Source organism: Zalophus californianus, chromosome 4 (genome assembly GCF_009762305.2).
Source record: "Zalophus californianus isolate mZalCal1 chromosome 4, mZalCal1.pri.v2, whole genome shotgun sequence".
Classification (NCBI taxonomy): domain Eukaryota; kingdom Metazoa; phylum Chordata; class Mammalia; order Carnivora; family Otariidae; genus Zalophus; species Zalophus californianus.
The window spans coordinates 154,515,863-154,527,911 of record NC_045598.1 but is presented as its reverse complement, the minus strand read 5'-3'; the positions used below and the strand labels follow the sequence as shown (position 1 = coordinate 154,527,911).

Sequence of the window (12,049 nt, the reverse complement as noted above, 5' to 3'; positions counted from 1 at the left end):
GTCAACATTGCTGTATGGTACGTACAGAAGTTGTTAAGAGAGTAGATACTCCTCTCTTCATGAGAAGAAAATTTTTTTTTCTTTTTTTTGGTATCTAAGTGAGATGATGGATGGTTAAACTTACTGTGGTAATTATTTCACAATATATGTAAATCATATTATACTGTATACTTTAAACTTGTACAGTGCTGTCTGCCAATTCTTTCTCAATAAGACTGGACAAAAATAGTTTAACAACAACAGCAACAAAAATATGCATGGACCCCTGTGGCTTCATAGAAGGAAGTAAAAGTGCGAGGTCAGGAAGGAAGGTAGTAGACAGTAGCCTGGAAAGAGTCTCACCGAACTTGGCCAGAAGTCTGACTTTTATTTTGTTTCTTGTTGGAATGGAACTGCTGCCTTTTATTTCCTCTTCATATTTTTATACTTGTTCTGATCAGTTTCTCCTTGTTTCAATGTAGAAAGGTAAATTCATAGGACTTGCATTTGAGGGAGAAGGCAAGGAAAGTGGATGTCAAAGGTTGTGCTGTGAATGGTAATGAAAACTGGAAATGTAGAGGGAAGGGAGAGGCTTGGAGGCTCTGAAACAACAATTTGTTATATTATTGAGTCACTGAGTTTGAGGGTCTGTAAGCTATCCATATAGCAATAATAAGTTAGCAACTAAAAGCAGAGATTTTAGTTCGGGAAAGAAATCAGGTCTAAAGCTATATGTATTTAGGTTTCTTCTACATATAGTTAACTGTTAAGTCTCTGGGAATGGACAAAGTCTTTCATTCATCTGTTCGTTCATCCTAAATTTAACATTATACTAGATGCTAAGGATGTAGTAGCAAACAAAGTAGACCTAAATCTGTCTTCCTAGACCTTGTGGTCCAGTGGGAGAAATATACAAGTACAAGGCCCCCATAGGAGCACGTAAGGATGATACCAAAGACAGACTTCAGGAGTCAAGGAACACTGAGCAAAAGGCAGAAAGAGGATAAGGCTGGAGTGTGCCTAGAGGGCATAGAGGACATCGTGTGAAAATCCTATGAGAGGGTGCCTGGCATGTGTGAGAAACTGCAAGAATGTGAACTGAGAAGAAAATATAGTTGAACATAGAATTTTAATGAATGCTTTCCTTTAAGGGGAGATAGAGGAAAAGGAATCATCAAAGGAGTCCGAGAGTGGAAATAAGCAGAGAATCAGGAGACAGTGTTGAGGGCAGAGGAGAGAGTCAAGGAGAGGGTAGTCAACAATGTAGCAGCTTCAAAGGGAATATAAGAGGGTGGAGATTAAGGAGAGAAGCTATCAAATTGGTGTTTGTGTGTATGGCTGTGAGTGAACTTGGAGATCAGTTTCATTGGCCTGCAAACCAGATTGCAGTAGGTTGAGAAGTGGGTGAAAAGGGAGTATGAAGATCTGTAGAGATGGGAAAGAGAGAAGAGCAATAGTTTGTTGGCAAAGCAGTCAAGAAACTTACTTTACAATGGGAGAGACACCTCATCTGAACACCTTTGTAGCATAAGGAAGAAGATGGAATCAATGGCAAAGTGAATTAAGGACATTAGCACGAAGGAAATAATCAATGTTGCAAAGTTCTGGGGGTGGGGTTGGGGAGAATGGAGTCAAGACCACACATGAACGGCTTAGTCTTGGAGAGGAGTCTTCCTCTGAAACATCAGAGAAAGAAAAATATTTAGAAGAAGGCTCTTGAGGAGAAAGTTGAGGGCATTCATACCAGAGTTTTTTTTCCCAGTTCAGTGGAAGATAAATCTTCTGAAAGTGAAGAAGCATAAGGAACAGTTGGGAGCTTTACGGAGGATGGCAAAGTTTAGAAATGGAGAGATAAGACTTGATTAGAAATATGCACAAACGTACTGAGCTTTGCCATCACAGCTGAAGTTCTTCTTTTTTTAAAATCTATGTATAATGGAGCCAGCTGTGATAGTTTTTATTGGGAGCTAGAGGACAGAGTTGGAAAAATGAATGATTCAGCTGCCTCAGAATTGAGCAGAAAATCAAGATGGGAGGAATTAAGGATGTAAGAGTGTAGTTGAAATGATGGGCAATCTTCAGACCCGATCATCTAAGAAAGTAAGAGAAATTAGGTGGTGCCCCATTTATTTGGAGGACAGGAAGAAGCCACAGATTGTGCTGAAGGTAAAGAAAAGCTTGGTGAGAAGTATAAAAGGATGAAGAATAATGATCAGAGAGAGGAAGTTGTGCTATTAATACAGTAATTGGCAAAGTGAAGTGACGCTCATTCTGAAGAAAATCATAAAGCAAAATTTCAGAAGGTAAAAGCCCAAGCCAACTGGATATAGTCACATACAGCAACCTGGCTTTACCGTGGCATCACAAAGTGTCCACCAAGGTATAATGATAGACAATATAAATAGCATCTAGAGTCTCTCATGAGACTGTAGGTAGCAGCAGATCTTGAAAGACAAGCAGAGTGAAGGCAAGACTGGGAGAGAAAGGGAAAAGAACGGATTTGGGTGTCCACAAGAAACTGACTCTCATTTCTATCACTGTTATTCTAGTCACCATTTCAACTTCTTTTGTACTTTATCCTCTTCACTGTTACTATGTTTTTAAAAATCAAAGAAATTGTCCTGACTTCTACACAAAGAGTTTGATATGTGGCATGTCAAGTGTTTATTTATACTTGCAGTGTAGCTGACCCAATGACTAAGCAGTTGCTTTATTTTTCCATTAGAAGCTATTCAACCCCAAATAAAACCTGACCACTGATTTTTAAATGAAGTGATTTGGGGAGTCAAATTTACTCTCCTTTGAGGTAAATTTGAAATTACTGAAGCAAGTTTTAGAGATGTTTTTATTGTTTTTAATTTGATCATTTTCATCTTTAGTTTCTTAATTTACCTTAGTATGACATTATTTTAATTCATGCACTTTTAAAATCTCCAACTTAGAAAATATTTAAGAATAGATTTGAATCTGATACAAACCTAACTTGTTAGACTAGTTAGATTTACAAGTCATTCTTCTACAACCCAAGTGTCAATCAACGGATGAATGGATAAAGCAGATGTGGTATATATACACGATGGAATATTACTCAGCCGTCAAAAAGAATGAAGTCTTAACCATCTGCAAAAACATGGATGGAGCTAGAGAGTATTATACTAAGCAAAATAATCACAGAAAGACAAATACCATATGATTTCACTCATATGTGGAATTTAAGAAACAAAACAAATGAGTTATTAACTATATAGAGAACAAACTAAGAGATGCTGGAGAGCTGGGTGGGGGATGGGTTAAATGGGTGATAAGGATTAAGGAGGCCACTTGTGATGAGCACTGGGTATTACATGTAGGGGATGAACCACTAAATTCTACTCCTGAAACCAATATTACATTGTATGTTAACTAGAATTTAAATAAAAACTTGAAACAAACAAAAAAGAGTCACATGCTCTGAGTCACTGAGCCAGCCAGGTGCCCCATTCACTCTCATTCTTTGAAATCCCCCTCTGCATATTGTTATTACTATCCTGATTCTAACCTCACTTCCTTTCCTCCCTATAGTAGGGCTCACACTAGATCATTTCAGTTGCACCTTAACCTGCCTCTTCAATCTCAACTTCTTTTTCTTAGGCTCTTTTACTATTTCCTCTGATTTCATTTATTATTATTATGCTTTACAATGAATATTTATTCATCTTTACCTATATATTTATGCATCTTTTGTTCTCTATTCCATCCTGCTCTTACCTTTGTTTATTTTACATACATAGCGCAGGTCTGCTGGTAATGAATTGTCTGCTGCTGTTTGTTGATTTATGACATCTTTGTTTTCTTTTCATTTTATAAGGGTATTTTTGCTAGGTACAGAATTACAGGTTAGCAGCCATTTTCTCTTGGCACTTTAAAGATTCAAGGCTAGAGTCTATACCTGGTCCAGCCCTGGTGTTAGGGTGTTATGAGACCCTAGCGTATTTACAGGGGCTTCCCCAATTTCAGGTCCTGAACTATAATCCTTGTTCTCTCAGTATTGGGAAACTTCTAAAAATCCCAATTATAAGGACTTTGACTGTTACTGTGTGTGAGAGAAGTCACTGAAGAATTGAGCAGAAGAGTGATAGGCAAAAGGTCTTCTCTGTTTGCTGTAGTAAGAAAAGATGGTACGAAAGCAAAGAGGAACCCTTGAGGATGAGTTAAGAGGCTGTTGCACAAAGCAGGTGAGAGATGAAGGTGGCACATAATTTCTTATCTGGCTATTGCAATAACTTCCAAACTACCTCAAAACTTGACCTGCTTGAACCTTTTCTCTTTCCTGATGCCAAAGTGATTTCTTTCTAAGATTCATATCCAATGATGTCACTCCTCAGAGAGACCTCATTATTTATCTTTAAGTAAAAATTCAAATTCTTCACCAAGGGACAAAAGGTCATATGCATGTTCTGGCTTCTGCCTCCCTTTATAGCATCCTCTCTTATTCTACCTCTTTCCTTTAGCCAGTGGTATCTATTTGGAACCTAGAATCTCTCCATAGGTCGTAAAACTTCCCTAAGCCTTCATGCCTCGCCCCGTATTTTCCTTCTTCTTAAACCATCTTTCTCATCAACTCCCTTTTCTTGCCCGATTGACTCCCAACTCATCTTTAAAGATTCAGCTAAAGGATTAAGGATAAGAGAAGCTTATCTTCTCTTGGAAAAGTTTTGGAATCTTTTCCTTTCCCATTCCAAGACATAAATGAGTCTTTTCTGTGGATTTAGTACAATTCAATAAACATTTATGGCATCTTCTCTCTGCCAAGAACAGTTTTAGGAGTCGAAGAATGACAAAAGAATAAGCTGCAGTATTTGCCCTCAAGGACCTTGTTCTAGAAGAGAAAATACATAATACATAACTTCATTATAGTGTGGTAGGGATAACAGTAGAAAATGATCTTGGGAGGAGGGTGTGAGTGAAGCCTTCCTGGAGGAGGAAAAATCCATGTTGGTTTTTAAAGAATAAATCAGAGTTTATCAAGCAGACAAGGTGCATGGGGTAAGGTGAATATCCAAGATTGAAGGAATAATATAGGCAATGGTATGGAATGGCGAAACAACAAGGTTTAGAAAAATAACAGAAGAATTGGTATTTGAGTATAAAATTTAAAAGGTGATCAATGGGATGTGAGTTTTAAAAGAATGGGTAGGCAATCATGATCTTGTTTGCAGTGCATACTTCCCTTGTTGTACTTACCATACTGTATTGCAATGACCGATTTTCAACTCCATGTCACCAGGAATGGGCTCCTTCAGATTAGGTATTGGGTCTTAATCATTAATCTTTGCATGCATAGCAACTATCCAAGTGTCTAAGACATAGGAGATACTCAGCAAATGCTTATGTTATTAATGTTATTAATGTGGACCCTTTAAAACTTTTAGAAAGATTATTTTACAGAATACTATTATTTCTATCTATCTATCTATCTATCTATCTATCTATCTATCTATCTATCTATCTATCTAATCTGTTGCCTGGGTTGAATCTGGACATTATCAGGTCCAAAACTAAGTAAAAAAATAAAATTAAGATTGAATACAATTAATTAGAGGTTGTTCATAAAACTACATTTAAATCTGATACACAGGGCATGACATTCAAAATGTAATATTTTAAAAGTAAACTGTTATTAAATTACTTCTCAGATGTAAGTAGCTATTATTTAGAGAAAAGACAAATGAGTAGAATGGAATAGACATTTATGCAGCTTTTTCTAGGAAGCTAGAAATTCCATATGTATCTGTGTTTCTTTCCACTCACTCCTACTTCCTTCTCATATCTCTGATCCACAGCATTGGACATTAGATGGAGATATTTTTACAACAGAAAGAGATAATTAGTAACAGTTTTAAGAACTCTGCAGCTCCGTTGGGTAGGGCAGGTAGTCTGTTGGGTCTCTATACTAGAAGACAGATAGCCAGTTTTTCAGCCCTGGTGTATTCTTGCCTCTTGTTTTAAAATGGGCATTTCAAACCATTTTGGGAGGTAGCACTAATGTGTTAGAAATATCGTGAACATAAAGGGAAAAGGAGACCTATAACCTGGAATAAATCATAATAATACATGGAAGTAATCTGATAAAAAATTGGAATATCCAAATGATATACTCTTGTGTAAGATCCACTGGCATATTGACTAATTACCGCTGAAGAAATAGGAAAAGTAAAGAGAAGCCTTTTGAATAAACACACTGCTTTGACGTTAAGTAGTTTTATGCATTTTTTCAAGAAAAAAACATCACTTGAGCTTGTTTCCCTTCTCTTACCTTTTTTAAATGCCTTTACTGAGGAATCCACTCACCATTATGGTTTCTCCCAACATCCTCTCCTTTCTTTCTCCCCCTTCTCCTTTAGTATCTTTTTGCCACATACATTGCTCCTTCGGCTACTCTTGACATTGGACTCCAACAGGAAAAGAAAAAAGAAATCTATATGAAAATACAGCCACCATTTGAAGACCTTTTTGACACAGCAGAAGAATATATCCTTCTCCTCCTTCTCGAGCCCTGGACAAAGATGGTAAAATTAGACCAAGTTGCTTTTGGAAAGGTATTGTGGCACTAAGACATGATGTGTGACTATTCAGGTTTACTACAAAACTGATGATAAGCAACATTATTAATTCACAAGAGAAGAACTGAGAAAGGTCTCATATGGGCCAGGCACTCACAGTTAAGATTTGGCAGGCTCAAAATTGGAGTAGTGAAAGTATTTATTAACTTCATTTTTTGCCAGTTTCTCTATTGTCTCCTAACAAAAGACTAAAATCTTTGTCATTTTTGGTTCCCTGTACAAATATGTCAGCAGAGAGAAATCTGAGTTTTGGTTTCCTGTGAACCAACAATATATGCCATGATAATGTACAGGCTTTGTCTCTTCTTGCCATTTCTTAGCAGTGGCCTTAATTTTGATTAATGGAAAAAGCACATTTAATTTTATACTGGATGAGTTATGGTAAATATTGCACCCATGGAAAATAGAAATGTTTTGTATGTATTGTGGAAAATGCATTCTATAACTTCAGTGTTGCTATTTTAAGGCACCCCAGATGTTCATCAGGTCAGACTGATTGGATAGAAGTTTCAACACATCTTTTTTAAGTCCAAATAAGTCCCAATGCTTGAATATTTTCACTATTCTTATTGATGGGTGGAGGAAATTTCTTTCAATATTTATTTTGAGTTACAGATTCAAACAAGTAATGGGCATTTTTTTCTATGAAGTTACTGCATGTACCCTCTACATCAGGTCACTCCCGGTGGAACTCTGCTGTCTTCATATTGCTAGTCTTTGTTCCTATCTGCTCAACAATCTCTTAGTCATGTCTTCTCACAGAAAGAATAGGTTAGGTAAATTAAGATAAAATTAGTACCAAAGCACCTTGGATAAAATTACCTTATCGATTGTGATTGAACAACCCTTAAGGCTTACTAAATTCAGTGATCAAAATTAAATTTTCCTTCCTGATTTCTCTTTGTCCTCAAAAATTAGCATTACATCTTTTCTACCACAAAAATACATCTATCACACTAGAAAAATTAGGCTATTGTATGAATTTTTAAAAAAATTCTCCCCAGTCATTATTTTAAATACAATGTATGGCATAGAAGAAAATGGACCTGAGATAGGGTCCTGAGATGTTAAAAAAAAAAAAAAAGATTTAGAATTATAACGAATGTCCCTAAATCAAAAAGTTTTGGCATTGGTAATGACTCTTATGTGTGGGAAAATTATATACTCTTTTTAATAATAAAGTAGAAACTTCCTTAAGTTCGGCCCAGAGGATCTCTCTAAAAGTCCAGTTGACTGGATTATGTAGACTCTTTCCCAAAAAGGATAATCAAAGCTAGTCATTAAATGTAGAAAGTTCTCAGTCTGCCAAACTGATTTTTTTCCCCGGAATAGAGAAATGGAGAATGAGATTGTTCTTCTTCCTATCTAAAACAGGGATGCCTACAATGAGGTTAATCTAATGAATGACTCTCTCCTCTCTTGCTACAGCAACAAAACCTTAGCTCACAGACTATTAACAATGGAGTGTGGTCACTTCTTGTTCTGCTCTGGATTATTTGATCCCTAAAGCTAGCAATGCCTGCCTTCGTGACTATTATCCTGTTATAATGAATAGAAAATGGCAATGTGACCCAACATGTGTGCAGTGTTTGTTAGTTCACATGGGATGTCCCGAAAGGAGGAATGATCTCTGGTGTCACTGTATCATTACATAGAAATATTTTATCGTATGCATGTGAAGTCTGAATTTGCTGTAGTTAATATTTTTACGTTGGTCTTGCTGCTTTTGCTTCCAAACTAATTTACTTTATTGGCAAGTGTATTCATTTTTTTAGCCCACTGTTATTGGCAAATTGTGCATTCTTTCCCCCACTTTTTCGTAATGTACGTTCTATTGATGTTACAAGCTTTATTATTGTTTTATTAGGTGGGGCTGATGGAAGAAACTCGACAGCTAGATTCCACATACTTCAGAAAGCTACAGGCTTTGCATAAAGAGACGTTTTCCAAGAAAACTGAGGTAAGTTAGCGCTCTACTTAGAAAAACCAACTTTTTATCCTGGAGAGATTACCACTGTATATATTGGCATGGGGTCGGGGGGCGGGGAAATCCTATCTTAAGGAGCTAATGTCCTGATAAAGTAGGGGATAGGCAGTTTCATTTTTCTGCTACTTCTTTGCCTAGCAGGCTGCCTTTGACAGGTGTCACTTTATATTGACACATTTAACAACAAAGCCAGAAGAACAAAGCAGATGAGGTAGCATAGGGAGTCAAGCCATTTGTCTGCCTTAATTAAGAGCCTTCAAGCCACATTATTCCTTGGAACATTTCTGGTTATTTTCTGTATGGCAGCAGCTCTCTTCGTTGTCAATTCAAAAAAGAGTTACATGGAGTTTTCCAAACAGAAAAGGAACTGTCGTGTGACAGCAATAGGCAAAACAATAAAGGAAAAAATACAGAAAGAATTTGGGGGAGTCCGTAAAAAGATCATAGAATTGACTAGGATAGTAAAGTGTTATTTTGATTTATAAATTTGCAACTTTTGGATTAGCTACATAAACCATGATAGGTCCTGAAAGCCATAAAATGAAATGTGCATATCTACATGCAAGTGACAGTTCATATTCATATTTATTGACATGGAAAATGCCCAGGACATATTATTATATAAAAATGTGGGAAACAAAAAATACTAGTATCATATAATCCTATTTATGTATAATTATATATGTATTTCTACATGTATACATATATTCATATATGTAAGATATCTAGATGTTCACCAAAATGTTGAAGACACTTAGCTCTGAGTGGTAAGGTTTCAAGTGATATATATATTTTTTTCAGGTGATAGTTTTACTTTCTCCTTTGTGCCTGTCTCAAATTTTTACTCTTTTACAATAAAATTTTACACAAACAGTAAAATTGTTTTTTAAATGTAACCTTCACGAGGGGGCACCTGGGTGGCTCAGATAGTTAAATGTAATCTTCATGATAGTTGCCTTTTTAACACAGAAATTCCTTATTTGAGAAACTACTAATTAGTATCTTGGAAAGACTATATAAAAAGCCAAAAAAGTAACACATTTTATTGCATTTTAAACATAATGATAATGTTCATAAAATTGTATTTTAAGTTTGTGTTGTAAACCTTATGACTAAAATATAGCATTTTAGTTGTATTTTAAGTTGTGTTTTAAAATTTATGAACTAAAAGGTATAATTCTACCCATAATCCTTCTCCACATTGGAAATTGATTTTTTAAATATTGGTAGTTTCTCTCATAGTCTGATGCTTTTCAAACACAAATAGAGGGATGAATTAATTATATAAGGTATTCCATAAGGAGAGGAAAGGTTTTTCAAAGAATAAGCTTCTCTAGCTCTTTGCCCTTATATAGAGCTTATAAACTGCAAAACATCAAGTCTTAAAAATGCCTAAAAATTAACTTTTATATGAAGAAGATTACATGTAAAGGATGTACTATTAGAAAAGTATTTTGTTTTACTCTATAACTTTCAAAATTGTTATAAATAAAAGAACATTTTATGTTCATAATACATTGTTAAGAAAAAGAACTAAGTTACAAAACCATACATAGTTGTACAGTCCTATCTTGGTTTTTAATAATCTACATGTGTGTCTGCAAAAAAGACTAGAAGATTTGTATTTGGAAATGTTAGCTATGGGGGCGCCTGGGTGGCTCAGTCCTTAAGCGTCTGCCTTCGGCTCAGGTCATGGTCCCAGGGTCCTGGAATGGAGCCCCGCATCGGGCTCCCTGCTCGGCGGGAAGCCTGCTTCTCCCTCTCCCACTCCCCCTGCTTGTGTTCCCTCTCTCACTGTGTCTCTCTCTGTCAAATAAATAAATAAAATCTTTAAAAAAAAAAGAAAGAAAGGAAATCTTAGCTATGGTTATCTCTGAATGGGGTAGTAAGTAGTATGTATGCCTTTTGTTTTCTTATTACAGAAGATATATTATTCTTATACTAACAAAAATAAGATAATTAAATATTTTATAAGCAAATATATAGTAAATGTTTACTAAATGTTCCTAAAAAGAAGAGAATGGAACAGCAAGGAACAGAATAGAATTTGACAGGAGTTAGAGCCGGATTCTAGATTCTAGATTCTTCACCCACTTCTACCATTGCATTGTTAGATGGTGTTGACCTAATTATTCATTTTTATTTGTTTCCCTTTTTAAATTTGGAGAATAATTTGCTGTATTTAAGAGATTTTTTGTTAAAAGTATCATTTCACTAGGACACTGTGACTGGTGAAATTGGAACTGGTATTTCACGGCTTCCTGAGGTCTCTAAAAAACCAGAATACTGGAATAATGTCCCTGAAGAATATAAGCACTTTAATTTTAATGACCTGCTTAACAACAAACTGGAGTTTGAACATTTCCATCAGTTTCTTGAGGCTCATTCTTCAAGGTAAAGAACATAACCATTTTAAAATGTATTTCTCTCTGCTGGAGTGGTGGGGGGGTGGGAGGGATGGGGTGGCTGGGTGATAGACATTGGGAAGGGTATGTGCTATGGTGAGCACTGTGAATTGTGCAAGACTGTTGAATCACAGATCTGTACTTCTGAAACAAATAATGCAATATATGTTAAGAAAAAAAAAGAAGAAGAAGATAGCAGGAGGGGAAGAATGAAGGGGAGTAAGTCGGAGGGGGAGACGAACCATGAGAGACGATGGACTCTGAGAGACAAACTGAGGGTTCTAGAGGGGAGGGCGGTGGGGGATGGGTTAGCCTGGTGATGGGTATTAAAGAGGGCACATTCTGCGTGGAGCACCGGGTGTTATGCACAATGAATCATGGAACACTACATCAAAAACTAATGATGTAATGTATGGTGATTAACATAACAATAAAAATTATTAAAAAATAAATAAAATGTATTTCTCTCTTTAAACATCCTTTTTCTAAGCTACTTATTTTTTAAAGCTACTTTGATCCAACATATTATAAAAGTGATTTGGAGCTAGATTTCACCCATGACAGTAAAAAGTAATGAGCATACCTATCTGAAATCTGTATGGGTAACTTTTTGTTGGGGAGTGCATTTTAATAATAGTAACCTCCCACATGTTACTTTAAGTAGTCAAACAAGATTTGTAGTAGTTTTAGCATTGGCTAAATAAAAACACCAGTGTGGTTTATTCTTTTGCTTTTCTACTGTTTCTTTCTTCCGCATTTTTCTAGACAGGTGCTTTAATTAGTATTTCTGAAAAGTATCTCCTTTATATTTTTCTAAGCTATTGAAATTTTACTGTAATACGTTGTAATTTTTATTAGCTAATACATAAATGGAACATTGTAGTTTTGCACAGAATCTTGGAAACTTATGACATATTTATCTAATATAAACTGAAATATTGATCATATATTTTTCCAATAATTTTCTCCCAAATTAGTAGAAAAGGTTTAGACCTGGGAGCCAAATTGCACATATATAGTTTCCCTTCTTAATTGATGCGAATTGTTGTGAATTTAGCATGTTGCCAAATATACAT

The 12,049-nt window shown here is 35.7% G+C and overlaps 1 protein-coding gene across 10 annotated transcripts in view; it reads left to right on the top strand.

The window, feature by feature from the left end:
- Positions 1–12,049, top strand: part of RGS22 (regulator of G protein signaling 22) — a 118,771-nt gene that overhangs the window by 80,227 nt on the left and 26,495 nt on the right. For 7 of the 10 annotated variants that reach the window (XR_003517448.2, XM_027579587.2, XM_027579540.2 and 4 more), the window contains exons 15-17: positions 6,363–6,557; positions 8,449–8,541; positions 10,787–10,962. Coding sequence is in view for 9 of the 10 variants with exons in the window: in XM_027579587.2 (XP_027435388.2) it covers positions 6,363–6,557; positions 8,449–8,541; positions 10,787–10,962 (464 nt within the window). In the remaining variant the exon portion in view is untranslated. The remainder of the gene's footprint in view (positions 1–6,362; positions 6,558–8,448; positions 8,542–10,786; positions 10,963–12,049) is intronic. The other 3 variants (XM_027579552.2, XM_027579577.2, XM_027579602.2) reach the window with 3 other exon arrangements.